At 37.0% G+C, this 21270-nt stretch overlaps 1 protein-coding gene across 1 annotated transcript; it reads left to right on the forward strand.

Annotated features, from left to right (window-relative positions):
- Nucleotides 1-1494: 1494 nt before the first annotated feature.
- On the forward strand, nt 1495-17140 carry EEF1E1 (eukaryotic translation elongation factor 1 epsilon 1). The gene is made up of 4 exons (XM_008643455.2): nt 1495-1578; nt 2021-2221; nt 9425-9520; nt 16494-17140. The coding sequence occupies exons 1-4, from the start codon at nt 1495-1497 to the stop codon at nt 16632-16634; spliced, it is 522 nt and encodes a 173-aa protein (XP_008641677.1). The 3' UTR covers nt 16635-17140.
- Nucleotides 17141-21270: the final 4130 nt, after the last annotated feature.

Below are 21270 nucleotides of genomic sequence, written 5' to 3' on the forward strand. Positions count from 1 at the left end.
CTGGAGCGGGTGGCGGTGGCGGCACGCGCGGGAGGGCGGGCGTCCTCTGGTCTCCTTTCCCCGATGGTTGCTTCCCTCCCAGCTTCCCTTCCCGCCTCCCTGGCAATTTCCCCCACACACCCATATGACGGTGGCTGCGGCCCCCCAGGTACCAGCTGGCATCTCCTTGAGCAGCGTCTCACCTGTGCTCCCTGCAGCCCTTCCTTCACCAACCCACATGTGTTGTGGGTGTTGTAGGGCCTCCTGCCTGCCAGCCTGTAGGTTCTGGAAACCCCATTCCTCTGCTTGTGGGAAGGATCATCATGTGTCGTGGAAGGGATTTCGGCTTGACATACTCGGCTTGACTTGTTCTTTCACCACTCCTTTTCCTGTGCCTGTGCGAGTTATGTCTGTGCTATCTTGGTTAAATTACATGGGGGGGGGAAAAAAAAAAAGATGCTGTTTTAATAATAGGAGCATGTTTGTAGTGAGGGCGTGTTGACTTAAATATTATTCTTTTAAAGTACTCCTACCTGACAGGAGGTTGTAGTGGGGTGGGGGCCGGTGCATCTGCTGTGCCTGCAGTGAGAGGCCCGGGGGAAATGGCCTTAAGCTGAGAGGGGAGAGATTCAGATTAGATTTGAGAAAATGTTTTTCCCTCTTGTGCTGGTCGGGCATTGGAGCTGGTTTCCCAGGGAGGTGGTGGAGTCACCATTTCTGGAGACGTTTAAGAGATGTCTGGGTGTGGTGCTGGGTGAGGTGATTTAGGGGTTGCAGTGGTAGTGCTGGCTGGATGGCTGGACTGGATGATCTTAAAGGTCTTTTCGAACCTTGACAATTCTATGGCTCTAGATGTCTTAATGTTTCAAAGTTTGTATGGAAACACTAGGTTCCATGGTCTAGGAGGCAGTTGAGGCATGAAAAATGTAATATGGAGCCAGGAGTGTCACAAATTTGTGAGCAATTTGTGTGACAACCTGACAACTCCTGAAAAAGGTTGGTTGAGAAATGAAGCTCTGCAGTTGCCTTATGTTTTGGGATTTTTTAACTGACTTTATGATTAGAGTCCTGAATATCTATATGTATTCTTCAGTTGTGAAAGCTGCTTTAATTACTTAATTATTACAGCCCAACTGGAATTTTCGCACTATCACCGTAAAGCATAAGGCTGAAAAATTCAAGTAACTAGATCTGTCTGCAACTTTTTCTAGCAGCATGCTCAGTGGAAAAAGCTTAATAGTAGTCAAAGACTCTTGGTATAACTATGAAAATAGTATTATGCTTTCAACTTGCACCTTATATTAAATAAGTGTGAACATAGACAGACTCCTCTGTGTGGGCAGATACTTTAAAAGAAAGAGTGTTGCATTTAATCAGCTTCCTTCATTTTATGTCATAAATGACAGAATGGGCCTCAGCCTGTTGCAGTGAGTTTCAGTTCACTCACTTAATTTCTTGAGATGGTGGTTCAGTTTCCTTTCCCACAGTTGAACCTGTGCTGTCACTCACAAAGACATGGTTAAAGCTGGAGATGTGTTGTGTTGTCCTCCTGGTACCAGTGAGCTCCTGACTGCTGTCAGGGCATTTGGGAATGGAGCAGTAGGTAGGAAAAAGCTTTTCAAGAGGTGTGGTTACTGCAGCCTGCTTGCTCAGAGACAAGTTGGATGGTACTGACTTCATGGTCTTAAGTCAGAGTCCTGAATTTGGAAACCATTTAGAAGTCAGTTAATAAGATTTCTGCCAGTGTTAGAACAAGCAATGTTATTTCTGACTAATATTGGCAGAATTTGCTTAATTGGAGCTAAAGGTGTCTTGGTTTGTTCATGTTTTTCTGTAAGAACTGAAAAGAAAACACCCCAAAGAGCAAAAAGTAAATACAGACTTGGTTATGATGGCACTACCTTTGCCATGAATGCTTCTAAATTCTAATACATTGCTTCAAAGGTCCTTTTGAGGGAATGTAAAAAAACAATAGCCATTCATGTAGAGACTGCTTTCTTTAATTGTTTGTTTAGTCTTACACTTTTGTTTCCACTTTTAGGTTCCTGTTCTCCAAACCAACAATGGCCCTGGGCTGACGGGGCTGATGACCATTGCTGCCCACCTGGTCAGGCAGGCTAGGAAAGAGCAGCTGCTGGGAAGCACTGCCGAGGAGAAAGCTGTGGTGCAGCAGTGGCTGGAATACAGAGTGACTCGAGTAAATGGAGGCTCCAGTAAGGAAGATATTAGAACAGTTCTGAAGGTAAGAAGTGCCTAATTACCTTGCTACTGAATTTTAGAGTGACTAGACCTTGAAGATTACGGTGCTAATGCGTGTATGAGCATCCAATTAATAAAACTGAACAAATGCTGAAGGCTTGGCAGTATCACTAAGTACTGGCTTTTATTCCTCTTGCTGCTTTTCACTTTTATTGACAAAAATACCTCAACAACCTGAAACAGGAAAACAGCAATAACTGTAAAATTTATGAAGCAGAGCTTTTGCAGTGCTCAGTGGCTGTAAGGCTGTAAATTATGAAGTTAGAGTTAGAGACTGTTCAGCTGCCTGTGTGAGGTGCCAGTTTCTTACTATCTTCATAAACCCTTGGTTATAAGCAAGTTGGTGTTGCAGGATAACACTTTTCTGATCATTTTAAGAGCTAGTCTTACTATTTGGCAATTATGGGATACAGGCCATAGTTGATGCTGTGGTAATTTGTATTGATGCTAAAAGGAGGTACTGGACAAAATTGTGTGTGAAAAGTGAAATCATAAAGCAACCTCTACAGAACTGTCCTTCACATTGAGCTACTTTGTGTGGAGTCCTTGGTCTGCTATTATTAAACTTTTCTTGTAGGCTGAAGCTTACTTCCTCTTAAACAGGTGGAAGCAGGAAAGAGAATCTTGAAGGTCACCCCATTGTTTGAGCAGCCAGATGACAAGGAGCAGATAGCAAAGCTTACTCTGTTTTCCTTCTTACTCCTTGCAAGTGGTAATTAGTATTTTTGCAGTCTTGTGCGAACAACTTGAAGAGAAAATTTGCTTTACACTGTTAAGCACTGTTTATAAAGTGTGTATAAAAGAGCAGTGAAATTCAATCAATTTTTTACATGTTTCTTTTTTTCTAATTTTGAAAGAATGTTTTAGATGGAGAGTTACATTGCTCAGTGCTGCCAGTGAGACTGAGTTTAGAAATAACTTTTTGAGCTGCAAGGTTGACTTTACTTAAAGCTGGCAGAACATAATACTTCTGGCTCTTGCAAGGTGTGCAGAAACCAAAGATAAACTGAAGGAGCATTAGCATGCTGTTACTTAAAATCAAGGAAAATCTTGCATCTTAAAATGATACAAAGTGAAACTTTGTTACTCTTTGAGCTGACAGCCCTCTTAATCCTGAGGGTGATCATGCCTGCCTTACCAACCCAGTGAAAATCCTGAAGAACCATTTCTCTCACTTGAACCCCAAATAATCAGAGTTATCTTGGTTTCATTGTATCTGGGGAATATCTTCCACTGGTTAATCATAAGTTGGTTTACATTGCTTCTCTTTTTGTAACATCTCTGCTCTTACTTTCTGTGTGCAAATGCTATCAAAAGCTTCCACAGTCGTGGTTACTCTACAGATACTGCATGAAAACTGCCTACACTTTAGGATTTTTAGAACTTGATTGAAGGAGGCACTGACTAAACAGGGTTTAACTTCAGGTTTAGCTGTGGTATGATGAGGTGGCCTTTGGAGGTCCCTGTTGTCTAAACTTTTATGACAAATGTCACACAGTTTCAGTCATTCTTTAAACAGACTTGAAACTTGTGATGCTTTTTGTTCTCCCAAACTGTGAGAAGACCGTATGAGAACAAATAACTAACTTCCATTTATCTTTCTTGCCTTTCTATCATATAAAAACCAAAAGCAAGTTTTCTGTCTTATTATCACAAAATTCACCTGCTTGGGATGGTTTTAGTGATGATACCTTCATTGTCAGCACATACGTGTGAGTATTTGCAGAACTGCATTGCAGCATTAAAACCAGATGCAGAGATATGGCAGTTTCTTGCTTAAGCTGGGATCTCTTTTCAGCTTTGGCCTTAGTGGCACTGGCTGTGTAGAAAAAATAATATGCTGAAATGCAAATATGTAGATAAATCCAGTGTTTCCAGGCAAAGTAAAATTTCCTTACTGAGAAACAATGTTAGTTGAGAGAGAATCTCTGTCTTTAAGTGCAGTCTAATATTACCATTTAAGTTTTGCTGTGGAATTTTTTTTTAGCAAGTGTTGAATAACCAGAATTTATTTTAACACAAGGCTGCTGTGGAATTGTTTCAGCACTAATAATTGCATAGCATAGCAATTAAGGGCTTTTTTTTGTAATTTGTTCTCTTGCCACCATGATTAATCAGAAAAGAGGCAGCCTACCATTAAAGTGTACTGTGCCAAAAGGGAGTATGGGTGAAAAAAAAGAAAAACTAAAATAGGGAGGGAAGTCTGAGGCTGTAGTTTTACAATGTGTCTGGAATACACAATGGCAGTCTTGGGACGGTTGCAGCCTAGAGCCACAATTTATAATAAGCTGCGCCAAAAACAGTTCAGTCACTTCTGCTATAAACTTTAGGCTGCCTTGATTTAACCCTTAACTGATGTGGTTCTACAAAATGTCGGTAAATAAGTGGTTTCATGTTTGTGAATTTGAACAGGAAGGATTTTCTGTTTGCTTTATGAAAATAGGTTGTTAAATTGTTCTTACTAACATGTTGCCTAAAGCTGTTACTTGGCAGGAAAATAATGGTGGAACAGACCATCTCAACAAGGGTTTTTATATTCTTTCAGAGCAAATGCCACACTGTTCAGAATGGGCCAATAAAAGGGCTTGTTGAGTTTTGTCTAATTTTGATTTGTGCTTCTGTACTAGGCAAAATTAATGGGAGCAGTACTTTTGCTGCCAGTACTTTTGCTCCATATCTGTTCCTCAGCAGATATGTAGGAAAAATGAATGTCAGTAGCAGTGATAGTATAATATCCAGTGCATTATATTAACTTTCTTTTCCACAGGATAAAAGAGTATAGTCTTTTGTTTCTTTGATTTTTAGTTAGTGGTAAATTAAGCTGCATAGGAAAAAAAAAATCAGAAAATTTCTGAGTTGTCATGCAGGATAACTAGTGGTTTTTTTGCTCGTCAGGGAAGGAACTGAGAACCTTTGTGCCATCAAATGTCTACTTAGATGTTAGTGAATTCTGTTCAGGAGATATTAATGTCTCTGCTTTATCAATTTTAGGTATTTTAAACCTGAGGGTTCTTTCCACCTCACATCCCATCTTCAGAAACTTCTGCAAATAACTGGTAGCTTGTTAAATTCACAAAAAAGCATCCACATAACTATAGAAACCTCTGGTCTCTGAAGGATAATTACAACTAAGAATCTTTGTGTACTACTTTCAGTGTCTCATACAAAACAATATTCCATTATTTCAGTTAGCTTTATCCCAGTTTCCTATGCTGCCTGGCTCTAATCATGAAATCCATTTAGAAATCTGAATAAGAGCTGTAATTTTTATTTAATGTGCTTGCTTGAAAAATTACTGTTTACACAGGTACAGAAGTAGGTAAATCCATGCTCTGTTCATGCCATTAATCCATAGTTCTGTACACTGTTTTTTGGGCGTTCTGAATGGGATGCTTCCCTGCTTTGGCAAGCCTGTCCAGCAAACATTTTTCAAATTTCAATTTTCAGTGTTCACTTCTTTACCTCTTCTGTTAGCACCAGGATATTTTTGCAGACTTACAGGTTTAAAGATTGAATTTTGATTATTGCAGCAACATTTGTTGATTATTTTTCTTCTGTCTTTTACAGGAAACTCAGTATGTTGTATATAATATTCTTTCAGACCAGGTTTAGCTATAGTTTGCCAGTTAGAGAGAAGAGTCTTACATGAGAATTAAAAATATGTCTATGTACCAAAAGTGTAATTCTGCTTTTCTTGGATATGGCTGCAGAAACCCTTTCTTGGGTTCTGCATTGTCAGGGGCTTTCCTGAAGCATTTGGGAGTGCTCAGCTTTGTCTTTGCATGGAGTGAGAGATATAAAAGCATTTAGGGCATAAATGACCTCGAGAATCTTGCTGACTGAAAGGGCAGGATGTGCTTGTGTGTGTAAGGGAAGCACACACACCAGCAGGGTGTTGTGGGCAAAATATCCAGAACAAAATCAGAGTGTGATTAGGTCCTGAGTTGTCATAAGAAGCAACTGTTCCTTTTCCGAGCCACTGTCACAACTTGTGGTGACTGGCAGGGATTCAGCGGCTTGAGCAGGTTAAATGGATTACAGGCCATTGGATTGCATATTTAACAGGCAGTAAGCAATACTGGGGGCTGTGAATGGGATGGGATGTGTTGAGCTGTTGCTAGATATGGGCTGTAAATTGGATTTTTTTTTCCCCATAGAACAAGCAAATGGAAATCCATCAGTTAGTCCATAAATAATGGAACAGTTCTTCTTTCTGTTGCTCATACCCAAAAATGGTGTTTGAATTGCTGCAGTTGTTCAGTGTATGTTAATGCATTGTAATGCAGCTATGCCTTAAGTACCTGTCTGAAATTTGAGAAAGAGTTTCCCGAGGGATTGCAACAGTAAGTTTATATAGTTTCAAGCAACTTCCAGGACTATCTTAGTCTTTTAATTCTGGGTTTGTATATATGTAATTCATTTGAATAGTAGCATTCAGTACATGAAAGGCAAATGATTCAAATGTCAGCCAGCAGACCTGAATTTCCTGCATGTAATAGAAATTCTATACAGTTTTGTGTTCATATTTTCATTAATCTCTTCAGGACAGGAACACTTATTTCACTTTAATACTGTGATCACTTAAGCAAACTTGACTTTCAGGAATTCTGGCACATTTGGCTATTAGCCAGTTATATAATCATCCATGGGAAGCATAACCCATGAGGCAAGATTAACTAAATGTGCCTAATGCACATGGAAAAAAAAATACTTTGGTGTTTCTGAATTAGCATGACTTGCAGAATGAAATTAGAATATCTGCCTGTATTTTAGGGGAGAAAAGTACATGTTCAAAACCAGAATTGTAAACTAATGCTAATTTATACAAGACTAAACCATTTTTGTCAAATTTAATTTGCTCAGTTAAGTGACTTCATAAAATTTGATGAGCCAGAATAAAGACTTGTTCACGCTGTAATGGCTTACCTTGCCTTTAAAGTTTTAGGATTTTTTTATTGATGACTATTTTGAGTGTACACGTGCAATATAAAACTCAGAATTAGCATGCTGTAATTTCTTTGATGCAGAAATCCAAAATTTTGAGCAGGGAAATAACTGTGGTAATGGTACCTTCAGAGATAATGAGCTTTTTACTTTACAAAATCCTGATTCCATAGCCTAAGCTAAGAAGAGTGGGGGAGGAGGGGGAGAAGATATAATTTCAGTGGTGTTAGTTTTTATTATAATGCATGTGGAATTTCTGGTTAATTGAAATGAAAAATGCTGGTCAGAGAATTTGTATCAAAACAGGCAAGTTTATGGGGCTTTTTTCCTAGTAACCAAATCTCTAGGTTTGGGGTTTTTTTCTTCCTGCAAGTTTTTTCTTCTTACCATTGTATTTGCCTTTGTGTTGCATGTAGGAAATTCCATAGAGCTGTAGTTACATGTTTGAAGTAATTCGAGCGCTAACTAACATGAACAAAGCAGTAAACCAGTCTAAACAAAAGAAGCTACATAGCCAGGGGCAGTTGACCTTACAGAATTTTAACTATGCAGGGGTTAATATTTTTCCCTGATTTACTCTAATAAAAGAAATCAAAACAGACATGGGGAGGTTTAAATATTACAGAAGTGCAGGAGTCCTGTCATGAAGAGGTTATCGAAGAATAGTAAGGTGGCTTAATGGAGTCGAACTTGTCAAAAGCAAATGCAAGGTTAGATGTCTTAAAATCTCAACATTTTAGTTTTGTGGTTTGGTCTTGGTTTATTTTCAATGTATGTACTATAGGATATCTCTGTATCAGTAAAATTATGTAACCACAAAAAAGTGCCAAATGCTTTAGGCCAAATATAATTTTTCAGTTGTTCACTGATTATTAACCCCCTTGTCCTTTCCTGAGACTTTTTTTTTCAGTTAGAGGTTGTCTGAAAATGGAATATTCTGTAACTGAGACTGAAAAAATAAAATTTTTAGAAACGTTAGTTACGTTTAAGCTGCTTACCTCTGTTTCTAGGGCAGGGGGAGGGAGTGGCTTAAGCAGATGTTGTGTGCTCCTTTTTTTCCCTTCAGATAAGGAAAGTTTCCAAAACCAAGGAAAAGCTGGGAAACTGGTTTTTTGTACATGTCTGAAAAGAATATTGTAAATACTATTGGCTTGTGCTGGAGTCGGGGTTAAAGTAGGTAATTTCATTTGTTACTACATTTCTTTAGAGGAAAGTAGGGGGCAGAAAGGTGCATAAATTGGATGACAAGTAGGTAAGATTTGGAGAAAAGGAAGGACAGGTAAAAAGGTAGAGCTAATGCATGATGCCTGTGTCCTCAGAACTGATAAACTTGAGCAACACTGAGCCTGTCAGCCTCTTGTTTTCTGGCAGAGAATGGTTGCATACAAAAAGCCGTGAAAAGGGGTCTTTCTGTTAATACACATTTGAAATATTTACTGAACCTAAATAGAAGCCTCCTACTATCCACCGTCATAGCCTCTGATCTGGAGCAGTTGAGAGATTATCTTAAAATGCTGAAATGCTCTCTTAGAGGCTTGGACAGCAGCTGAATTGACAATATCAGTCACAAAGAATTGCTAGCAGTGATTTCAACATTAATAAAAGCAGGTTTCAAGCGATAGCAGCTGATGGGTTTCAAGCATTAAGCTTGAAACACCTTGTCTCCCACCCCACTATGCCTGTGTGCTTCCTTGATTCTTACACATTTGGAGCTCCAGAACCTTGCTGATCAGCTGCACAGAGTCCTGGAGGACAGGCATAGCTGCTGCTGGAAGAACTGTGTGCTGTCCTTTTATCATAGGGACTGCATTTTCGACTAATCAAATGTTAAATACTTGAATTTGCGTGCCTGATAAATACACAACTCTTTAATTTTGGAATTTCAGTAATTTGAATTGAAGAAAAGACAGACTTGAAAGTATTTCTGTGGAGTCAGCCTAAAATAAATTGCATTTCCATTTACAAAAAATTCACTAGATATAAAGCACTACTTTCAGAGACCAGCATTTAAATTTTACCTAATTCTCACTGTCAAAGAATGATATTTTATTATCTTGTCACTTACTTTCTAGAATTTTTTCTTCTTTTCTTGTCTTGTTAGCTGAGTTGGGATAATTTAAAACTGGTGTTTATTTTATGTGCGTGGTCTCCAGAGGAAGTTTCTATTATTTTTAACAACTGCCTTTATATATTGTTTCACAAGGTCAATACTACAGCAGTGTAATGACTTCTTCCTTTTTAGGATCTTAACATGCACCTTGAAGATAAAGTCTACCTTGCAGGAAGCATTTTTACCTTAGCAGACATTTTGATGTACTATGGATTGCATCATATCATGGTAAGCATTACTTGCATCATTTTTATATGTACAAGTATTATAATTGTTATTTATCTAAAGGGCATTTTATTGTTGTAGAAGTTGACCTACTGAACTTATCAATGACAGGGGACAGAACAGAGGAAAACAAAACTTGTTTTTAAGTTTTTCATTTTATTCTTTAATATGTAGCTATGGATCTGTCAGAAGACCTGTAGTGTCCAAATGCTTCAGTTTCCTCTGTGAAATGTAGCAAGGATGATACCTATCCCTGTGTTTCTAGGATTGAGGATTCTTGCCTGTTTGAGTCTGAAACGTGACTGCTCACAGAACTACATGGGGAAATAGATAAATGAAGCTGGAAGGATGTGTCAGAACTGAAAGTACTAACTTCATTAGTATTAGAGAAATACAAATGCATGTAAATAAAGTTCCTGAAGGATGACTACATGTAAAAAAGTTTGAGCCATAATGAATTGTCATTTGTGTTTCAAGATGTGAGTGATAAGACTTGATAAGGTACATAATACGAAAATAACATGGGGAGCTGGTGCTCAGGAGGAAAAGGGAAAAAAAAACACCCCAAAAATAAGTTTGTGCTGAGTGGGGAAGATGTTGAGATGTTTTGTAGTTAGCTCAGGCTACTATGAAGTGCTTAAAAATTGGTGCACCTTCAGTTCTGAACCCCAAGTGTTAATTTAAAGATAAAACAGTAGAAGCTCTTTGCATTTTGGTGGCTGCAATGTGTTTGTAAATGAGCCATTGTCATTCTCTGGAGTGGGAAGAAACCAAAGGACTTATACAAAAAGGTCTACTGAATTCTTGGGAGAGGATGAAATCAGTCAGTTTTGCATTAGAAAACTGGGGGGGAGGGGGTGAGGATAATTAGAAGAAGATGCCTCTGACAAATGCATGTGTGTCTGAGAATTGAATTCAGTCAACTTCATGAATGGTTGCTTTAATACAATGAAAAGCAGAGCTCTGGGAGAAGTGTGGAAGAATACTACATTTCAAAATGAAAGCAGAGGGGAGGGGGAACCAAGTAGTGAAATACTACCAGAAATGAAAGAGAACTTATGTATCTATCTTGACTGTCCAAGAGCAAAAGTTCAAATGAGTGTCAAGGAGAGGAGAGGGAAGGGAAGCTTCATTTCAGAAGGTTTTTGAAAACACGCTAGAGTAAGTCACATAGAATTAATTCTGTTAAATCATATTTGCCTTGTAAAATAGCTTAAGTAGTAGGATAGATGTGTTGACTACAGTGTCAGAATGGGCTACCTTTCACATATAATATGCAGACATTAAAAAAACTATACTTTCTGAAAATATGATTGAATATTCTGTAAGAGAGTACAAGTTCAAATGAGACTTTTAAAAAAAAACTTAGGGGAAAATCCAAGCATATTTTAAATTTTGAGTTTGCTCTAGAGTAGACCACCTAATCAAGAAGAAAAGATACAAGTTATTGCTTTGGGAAATAGAACAGATGGTAAAAACAAATGACTTGGTGCTCCTGGGTGCCTGCAACCATCCAGACACTACTTGGGACAAGTTTATAGTACAGCATCTGTTTCTGAAATGTTTGATTTCATGGAAGGTAATTTTCTGAATCAGAAGGGTATAAAGGGCAAGCAATGGAGTGACTATTCTAAATAAATATGAAAATCTAGAAGCTACTAACCAGGAATTACATGTATTTTGAAGGTTTCAGAATTAACAGACAGAGGCAGGATCTTGAACTGTAGAATCTCGTGGTTTTCTGGGGGTTTTTTAATATTTTTTTTTAATTATTTTTATTTTTCTTGTGATTGGAAGAGAGTATGTCCAGAGCTGGTGCTCTGCCCTAAGCTTTATGGGGAAGGCAGGGAAAGCTGCTGTATCTCCTTATGTGATGTGGTTCAGAGAAGCAGTTTGTCTTATCCACCACTGCTTCAGCTAAGCCTTGTGCAAAATAACAATACATGTTTCTTATAATGCTTTAAGAAAGGAGGTAGAAATGGGAGACATGGGGCATAGGGCAAACCCACAGATCTTGCTGTCCATCAAGTTGTCTAGAAAATTGATCCAAAAACATTACTGATAATACCTTTAAGGGTATAGACTAAAAACTACGTGCTAACACAGACATTAGTGATAGGATCCTGTAAATATTACTGACATACCATGATCATCCTGAATAGCCAAGTAGTGAAACTTTGAAGCCCTTCTGATGCACATTTCATTGCAAGAGTTTTTAAGACCAACCAATCAGTTCTTCACCTTGGTGTTTCTGAGTATAGATCATCCATCTTTGTATTCATTCCCTCCTCCTATCTACATGTTGCCCTTCCCATTATCCAGGAGGGGTTCTGAAGTCTGATTCTTCATTGTTCAGGCTCATCCATTTGAACTGACTAATCAGTTTGTCTACTGAACAGCAGCAACTCTTAATTCTGGAGTTGTGTGCCTGCCTTTCGTTCTCCCTGTCCCTTCTAGTTATCTTACTAAACACAATAGTGCAATGTGTTTAAAAGTCCATATTGTGGGAAAAGAATTATTCTTTCAGTCAGTGAGAATCAGATTCACAGGTAACGTTTCAGGCTTTTTGCAGACAGAATCTATTTTGAGTCTTTTAATTAGAAATACACATGCATAGTAATAAGGCAGGAACTGAATAGTACACGTTGTTCTGCATCATAATATAGGTCACAAACACCCAAAAGGTGTAATGGTTGATACTGCCTTTTCAGTCAATATGATCTACATTGTCATATATACTTGATGTCTCTGTGTATGTAATATTAATGTTGTTGTCTTATAGACACTTCAATTCCAGAAATACATATGTGGATAAATACGAACAATGAAGTTCTACTAGGTTAAAGCATAGACTGCAGAGAAAGCATGAATTTAGAAGCATTGCTTGAGGTTAGCTTGGCAATCAGTAAGCATTAAATTCCCCCTGTGGTAATGAACTTGTTTTCATATTTGTTTTTTATTTTAAATTATTTTTTTTAAAAAGTTTCCAGATGTCTTCATTCTTAAATATTTTTGACCAGCACAAGTCCAGTTCTGTTTCTAGAGAAATAATCAATATGAAGATTGATCTGCTTTTATACTTCAAAAATGTCAGAACCAAGGAAGTGGTCTCAAGTCTATATGTCTGACTTGAAAATTTCTTTAATAAGGTTTGGAAAATTACTTATGGGTGAAGTTTATATCTGCAAATAGAAGACGCCTCAGTCAAAATTTTGGGATCAAACTGAATATGATCAAATACAAAACAAACTAAGCTGTTATCCTTGAGTCAGAACTACTAATATTGAACTGAGACTACAATAGTAGTTTATTTTGGAGTTACTTTTTCCATGAGGAACATTTCCTGTAATAAACAGATGGCCATGAATTTTTGTTAATATTCACTGATGTGTTGCTTATTTTAGTACTGAGGTAACAGGCTTTTCTAAGCAATGATGCTAAAAATAGTTCTTGAACTAAAATCCAAGAAAACCAGTTTTAACTTACAGAAAAGTTGTAATTTTAAGCTTGTTCCTTTAACAGCAGAAACTCAGACAAAACTATGTGAAAGTACATGTATGTCATGATATACACCATCCAGCTGTAGGGCTTTTTCTCCCATATCTAAAGGCTAAACTTAAAAAGTCAGATAGTTTCCTATCCTTTACTTGATGCTGAAGAGCTTCATATGTAGGCAGGTATTTTTAGATTTTCCATGACATGCAGGGTATGGGAATGGGACTTTATGCCTGCATCCCCAATGCTACAGAAAGAAAATATAATTAAAGCTTGTGTATTTTTAGCCCTTTCAGAAACTCTTAGAGTTGCATTGTATGATAACTACCTTGGTTCCCTCAGTGAGCTTTACGGTGGAAGAAAAAGACTTTTTTTTCATGGGAAAAAAAAAAAAAAAAGCCTGTCAAATTAAGTGTCTGCTTCTTTGCTATTAAAATAATTGCTTTAATAGCAAATAATTATTTTAACAGCAGAACAGCAGCCTTTCTTAACTTGGGGGAATTATCTAATTTAATGAGGAAGAACAGAAAATACCCATCTAACAAAATGTTGTAAAAAATGCCATGGAAGTGATCTCTAAACAATTAACCTAAGAGTTATGTTCCGAGTAAAAAGTAGAGCATGCCACAAAGTGCTTTTTAATATATTTCACTGATAGAGTACATTATGTAAATAAGTAAAAATATCTTGCTTGTTGTGCCTAGAGTACAAAAAGGGGCTTTATTATTAGCATAGCTGTCTGTTTTGCCCTTCAGATGTTTTTTCACTACGCTAACAGAATGAAAGAGGACTAGTTTTCCAGACTTCTATTTTTGATTTACATTGGAGAAATGTGAAGATTGAGAATTATCAGTAAAAGATTATGGGAAGGAAATACTGTATCTGCTGCAGAATCTAAAGTTTCGCTCAGCCTTTCCCTAACCAGGTGCTTACCCATTAAAGACTTTGAAAAAGGTCGTTGTAAACTCAAGGAACTTAAAGTTTTGGTATTTTAGTATTTGCTCTTACTTAAATACCTTTCTTCGCTTCCAGTAGTTTTAGATTGCCTTGGAGTACACACATTGTTCTTTTCACGAACTGTGTTACTTTGTAAATGGTTCTACAGCTTCATATCAAGCATCAGCATCCAACTACCATTAATTATAACACACTGCAGGTGATCAAAAGCATCTCTCCCTAAATGGTACTGCATCTTTTTGGTCCTGAATATACTGCACTTGCAGAAACTCAGGCAATTTGTGAAAGTGTTATATTACAATAGCTTCCATTTTTCATTTGTAATGCCTTTAAAAAAAATGTAGATTTTTTTTTCCCCTTTGTTAGTGCTGTTCTGGTTAGTGCTATTCACTTGGTTAATTGCCAATAACTCTCTTATATTTCTAGATCAGCAAAAATATATGGCTGGTTTTTATGGGTTTTCTGTGCATTTCTATCAGACTATCCAACTCTAGGAACAGTGTTTACATTTCCACGCCAGCAGCAAGAAAAGCAGATTTTCTCATACTGCCTGAACTGGGGTTCATAACAGTACAAAACGGCAGAAGTTGTTACAGAAATACATCTGTAGTGCTGTGCTTGTATTCTGGCAGGTATGTTCCCTAGGAAGGGCAGCCACTTGGGTTTAGGAGCAGCTGCAAGATCCCTTCTTTTTGGCTGCTGCCACAGTTACTATGCTCTTAACTTCCCGTTAATTGAGCTTTAATGCTATGTTCCATTGGTTTAGAATTCCTTTCTACAACTCCTTGAAATTCTTCTTCCTCAGTATTTTTCCACTGGTTCATCTTCTAGTATATATCCTTACATTCTTTTTTGCTGCTACGTGTTTAAAGCTTCCCAGTTCTAAGCCAAATGCTGGGCTGTGTGAGAGAACAGCAAGGAGAAGCAGCAAATCTAATAGGCAGCTCTTGAATTCAAAAGGGTGGTGTGTCACAAGGTGAAATTTGACTTGGGTTTAAAGAGCAGCTTTTTATTCACAAACCTGAATATGTGTAAATGAGTATGTGTAACTCTTCCTGTGATCCAAAGTTTGTTGAAACAGATTTATTTCCAGCTATCTTGTTCCCAAGATGAAATTTTCAGGGAACCTGCAGCGTCCATAAAATCTAGTGTTTGTGGAACAAAGCGTAAGGAATTTGCCATCTGTTTAGCTGTGGAGGAGATTAACCTTGATTAGCTTTAGAAATCTAAACGTGTATCAGGCATGTCTAGATAGTGATTTGGTCTGTTAAAACTGTCCTGTGTCCTTCTTCATTGACTGCAGGTGTTGTAAAGATTTAAGTTAAGCTTGGTGGTTAACTTGGCTAACTGAAAACGAGGTGAGGTGAATCCTGCACTGATTGGTTTTGGTATTGGTGAGATAGGATAGGGTAGTTTGATATGAGGATCACATTTGGTTTCTGATCCAGGTTTCATAGTCTGTTTTGAGGTCTACCCCATTTGTAATTCAGCTGTAGTATGCTAATGTGAGAAAAGACATCATGGTCTAAACTGATAGGCCAAATTGATTACAGAGAAATAAGAAGACATAAAATTGCTAGTCAAGAATAGTAATACAAGTGATAAAAGGTGGGACTAGTTCTACAGCTGGCTTGAAAGACTCCAAAGTAATAACAGATTTTGTAGTAAAGGTTTGAGGATGTTGCTGATCTAAATTTGAAAGACTTTTAAAGGTAGAATTTGGATCTATAACTGTAGTTAGCTCTACCTAAGCCAGTCCTCTGATTAAAGATAGGCTTGAAGCTCTGCATTAATCTTAGCCGCAATTCCTGTGACAAGGAGATGTTGAAAAGATAGTTAGAGACTTCTTCCTGATTGATCTTGAAGCTGTTTTGTGTGACAGCACTTTAAATATTTTTATGAAGTATGGACGGGTTTCCAGTTTGTTTTACTGTTGTAATTTGAATCATGACATTGCTATCTTAATAATGTGAGCTAGCAGATCTGAATAGTTAAGTTACACTGATTCTTAGTAACTATTCCATTTTATTCAATAGTCATACAAAACAACTTCCAGTTATCCTATCCAGTCTCAAATTGCCTGGAAAAAGCTTACTCCTGTACTTAGAGTACACCTTGAAACATGAAGTAGTCACTTTGCCTGTGAGACAAGACTGTCTGCTAAATTAACATGAAAGGGTTGTGCATGTTGTAGAACTCTTCCCTGCACCCCCCAGTACTGTATGCTGAGCCCATGAATAGAGAGATGCATTTAATTCTTGCAAGCTTTTCCACGCTCTCTATAATGCAAATGTATATTCCACCTCCAGGTCTGTTCATTTGAGTAAATTAAAAGTCCATATACATATTATGGGCTTGAGTTTTACTATGTGAAGTTAGGATAGAATGTTGCTGGACTGTAACAACATACCCGAGTTTAAATGATTTGTAAAACTATCCACTTTTATTTCACCTTACCACATGTTATGACTCTAATAGTGCAGTGCCTGATGTTACTGGTGCCTTGTATTTATTCCCCATGCAGGTGGACCTCACAGTGCAAGAAAAGGAGAAATACCTTAATGTGTCTCGTTGGTTCAACCACATTCAGCATTACCCAGGTGTCCGACAGCATCTGTCCAATGTCATCTTTATCAAGAACAGATTATACACTAATGCTCATTAAGGCAAATCTTAATGTCGTGTTGGAACGAGGTGTGGGAGTTTAGAAGTTGTACTGTCCAAAGCCACTAACATGCAAATACTGTTTTGTGACCACCTGTATGTGAACCAAAACTGTCAATGCCTCAAATAATACAGCTGTATTGAGTTGCTGTTGTTCATTCAAGAATTTGAACTAAAGAACTGTTATTGTGTATCTGATTAAATGCAAAAATGGTAGAAAGATGGAAATGCAGTTTTAATTCACTATTTTTTTAAAAATTTAAAGTTCCTTTAATTAAACATTCAAGTGAAATTACATTATCTTTGCCATCAATTATTCACTCCTTTTGCTATTTATTGAGTTTTTATGTATGTCGACCAGCTTTCATTTTGTTTTCCATGGATGTTTACACTAGTTTTGTACAAGTTAAGAGCTATATTGTGTGCCAAGGATGTGAAAAAGGGAACATGCAAATGTTACAAAGTATTTATGTGACTGAATAAATTATTTTAAAACTGTAGTCTTAATTTGGCTGTGAAACTTTCTAGTTTTTCTTCAGTAAAGAAGATTTTAAAAGGTTAATTTAGTTCCTGCTTCATATTGTGGTGTACTGTTTTGAATCTAGAAGCATTTTCTTTCAAACTGGGTAGCAAAGTTCGTGTTCTTAAAGATTTTGCATGTGCCTCACTTCATTTTTTACACGAGTGCAAATGCACTTTTCCTAGCCCCCCAACAAAACCAACCAAAACCCTCAACTCTTAAGATAATTTGCTGCTCTGTCAAGTTCACTAGCAACGTTTAAAGTAGACTTTAAAACCAACCACACTGTTGTTGAGTCACACAGTTGGATGGGTCATTTTACTGTAGAATGTAGTCCTCTGATTTTTATCTGTAACAAATATAAAAGTGCTAACTTGAATTGGTTAATTACCTTCTGCACGATTCAGATAACATTTCTTTTAAGACATGAAAGAAATACAAAAATACTTTGATATTCTAATTGATAAATGAACTTCTCTGTTGGTTTATACAGCAATGTTTAACAGACAACTTCACTCATACCACTCATACATTCTTGTTTTATGTGCTACTCAGGAGCCTCTCACCTAGTAAATATAAAAAAGATATCTTGGGTAGATGTTTGAACATTTTGAATGTTAAAAGTCCTTAGAAGAAAAAGTAAGTAGATAATGAGGTAGTTAAAATATATCCTGACACATAAATGGACAGAAGAAAATTGCAGGGATAACCATAACCTGGACAACTCCAGGCTCTAGTAGATGTTTTCTGTAGATAAACATAATTCTATTTTTAATTCTTTCACTGAGGGTTTACAGGCACATGAAATTACTTATAGGGAAAAAATTTCAGAAACTTCTCACTGTTTCCCGAGTGCTTAATTATCCACTTCTAGCTACTCTTGTCCTTTGCTATTTAGAAACTCACTTTATGTACTTAAAAAGATCTCTCTGAAATCTTGAGATCTGTTCAAGAGTTGTGGAATGGGCTTTAGTACAAAGGTACATTAGAAACTTCACGCTCAAAGCTTTCCATATTCAACTACCTGAGAGCTTCAGGTGTTTACTGTCAGTACTTGTACTCTTAATATCCAATTTATTCAAATATTTTTTATCTTACAGTATGTATTTAAGTGAGTTTGCTTTTTCTTTCACATGTGGGAGCAAGTGAGGGTAAGACTTAGAAAAGTACCTGCACTTCTACTAAATTCTGCTATAGTGAACCATTTTGTTTCAGAAGGGGTGTGAATCATCAGTGCATTGGGTCAGGGTTTAGGGAAGTTTCTTGTTCATCTTACAGATTTACTGTTTTTACCTATGCTTTTGTAAGTGAGAATGATTTAAGCTCTTTAAAATGTATGTGCAAGCCTTCATCCGTGAAAATAGCTTACATTACAGCTGAGAATGCTGAAATTGAACCACACCTAAATGTTGCTGGAAACAATACTGTCATCTTTTCAGGCAGGTTGTTGTAGAGATGATGCTACAAAGTGTCTTTTTTTTTTTTAATCCCAAACAGCTGCTGTTTGCAAGTATTGGGATTTCACAAGTTGGCCACATGCTACTGCTGCAGTATCCCCCAGCCTCTTGTGCCAGTTTTATTTTCTCTGGTGTAGAACAAAAGCGTTACTTGCTGCTGAAATGTTTAAAAAAAAAGTTCACCTAGTAGAAAGATGAAATACTTAGAAGTGGATTAGTAATATTTAACTCTCTACTATCTAAAAGGCATTTGGTCTTTATCATATAGTAAATTGAGCATATTTCGATTTTCTCTCCCCTGCTTGGAGAAACTTAAGGGGATAGAGGGTTAAAAGCAAAGAAGGATGAATTGAGACTTTGCCTTTAGAGAGATGACTGGGAAAACCAGATGGTATTGATTTTTCTCGCCTCTCCCCCTTTCTATCTAATGCCTTTTGATCAAGGACAAACAAATTCTGTAAGAAAACTTCTGAAAAATCACACAACTCTGAGTCAGTCTGAGACTGTATGAGGTACATTTTTTACAACTATGCTTCATAATTTTAAAAGATGAGGTATGTAGTGGGAGCTCTCAAATTAACATTGATGGTCTGTAAAGGGTTTGCATGGGTAAATGTTCAGCTGCTGTTAAAGCTTCCTCTTTATGCAATATTTTATTCTTTTTTCACTGAGCATTAGTAAAAGAGACTTTTCTCCCTTGCATCCCCTTTCTCCTTTCTTAAAACCTCTGTTGCTGAAGGGCACTGTGATGTTGTTTTACTTTTGTTGCTTTGCATTGTGATGATGATGATGACCACAGTGATGTGTGGAATTTATTTTCACAGCATTTCATGAACAGCGACACTTTCATTTGTTAATGTATCTCATCATTGCAGTATTATTATTTTGCATAATTGTTCTAATTTATTCAAGGGGCCTGACATGTTATGGTCTTTTAAGTATGTGCCCCTGGGACTTGAGTGTGTTGCCATATGGTGAGATAGTGCTGCATGACAACCTTTCAGCAACAGAAGAATTCAAAAGTGAAATAAATATGATAATTGCAAGTGTTCAGTGAAATCCTACACTTAGCACTTTGACTTTTTCCCCTTGATGCCAAGATGACTGCTTGTAGACCAACCAGGTTGAAACAGGTGTTCAAGTATTGCATCAGATATGTTAGAAGTGTGCTGATGATTTTCAGTTGTCTCTGTATGTGTAACTTCATTTTTAAGTGAGAGTTCAGTTTGATGTCTGAAGTCTGTAGGGCTGTTTCTTGCTCTGAGACTTGTAACTGGGCAACGGTGATTTATAGAAAAATCCAAGTTTAATATGGGATTAGAAAAGAGCAGGTAGGAATGAGAAATTTGGAAAGATTACACTGAACAAAAAAAAAAAAATAGTTCCAGTTTAGACCTGAAAAGAAAATCTTAAATCTGACAATTCGGATGGAACCAAAGTGGAGGCTTTTCAGCAGCAAAACTAAAGAAATTATTTATGATATCTTAAATGTGTAACATGCTTTCTGTCGTGTTCCTGGTCATCAGTGATTTACCTACCAGGTTGGCATCTCAGTGTTTCACACAGAAAATTAGTTAGAAGGCATCACTTCTGATTCTCACTCAATACAGTCCAACCCAGCAAGTTTTGTTACCTTTCTTTGTCCCACCCACAGTAAGTATTTGCCACCAATAGGTGTGCACCTATTGAATTTCCAGGGATCTTTGTGTAGAAAGTTTAACTTCTGCCAGTGAAGTCTCCAAGGAAACAGCTGTTTTCCTGTAAGAGGTGATATTTTCATATGTTTTTAATCTTTTTTATCTTGTATTCCTTCTCTATAGCCTACCCAACCCTCTTCAAAATATTTGTAAACTGAAGTAGACCTTCTCTCAGGAATTTTCTGCTACTGTCTGAATATTTGGAAGCGCACAGGCCTAGAAATGGGGAGCTTTTTTTTTGTGAGGTGCACCTTAGACTTCCCAATAGGTGTTACAGCTTTGGAGTATCTTGATAAAATAATTCTACAATGTCATCTTGTGTCTCTCTCACACACATATACACACATAAATTTCAATTATTGCTGATGGAAGATTACTCTGCACCCTTCAGTGTGGGTGTGGATCCTGGGTTATTCACAGGGAGCCGAGACTCTTAAGTAAGATTTAATGTAGATGTACTTTGCAATTCAAATATGACATTCATTTATATTAACTATTTTACATGAAAATGTGACTTAGAAGTGATTTTGTCTGTGAAATACACACAAGTACCATTACAAATAAAAGAGCAGTAGAACTTGGGTATCTTTATTTTCTGCTTGGTTAAAAAAACAATAGATGATCAAAAGTCAGCTGTTGATTTGGAAGATGACAAAGTACTTAAAATGTGATTAGCTGAGATAGATGAAAATAAAGGAATAGAGAGAACTATAAAATCATTATTAAGAAATCCAGTGTAAGCTCTTCTATTCAGAAGTCTGGTTCATACTCTTTCTGATCTACTAGAATCCTCTGCATCTCTACAGGTGATTTATGGCTTGTCTGCTACGTGAATGTTGAAGTTGGGAATAGATTTTTCAAGTAGATTTGTTTGTATGGCCATAAATTGATTTTGCAACTGTATGTATATACAGAACCTAGTATGTCCATTTTTTCTACCTTTTTTGATTTTTTTTTTTTTTT

Source organism: Corvus brachyrhynchos, unplaced genomic scaffold (assembly GCF_000691975.1).
Source record: "Corvus brachyrhynchos isolate BGI_N302 unplaced genomic scaffold, ASM69197v1 scaffold100, whole genome shotgun sequence".
NCBI classification, from domain to species: domain Eukaryota; kingdom Metazoa; phylum Chordata; class Aves; order Passeriformes; family Corvidae; genus Corvus; species Corvus brachyrhynchos.

Bases quoted from the DNA above. Each gene is read 5' to 3' on its own strand.
- EEF1E1 (XM_008643455.2), top strand. From the start codon at position 1,495: ATGGTTAAAGCTGGAGATGTGTTGTGTTGTCCTCCTGGTACCAGTGAG. The intron at 1,579-2,020 runs GTAGGTAGGAAA...TTCCACTTTTAG, and splicing joins GGGCATTTGGGAATGGAGCA to GTTCCTGTTCTCCAAACCAA. The intron at 2,222-9,424 runs GTAAGAAGTGCC...CTTCCTTTTTAG, and splicing joins ATATTAGAACAGTTCTGAAG to GATCTTAACATGCACCTTGA.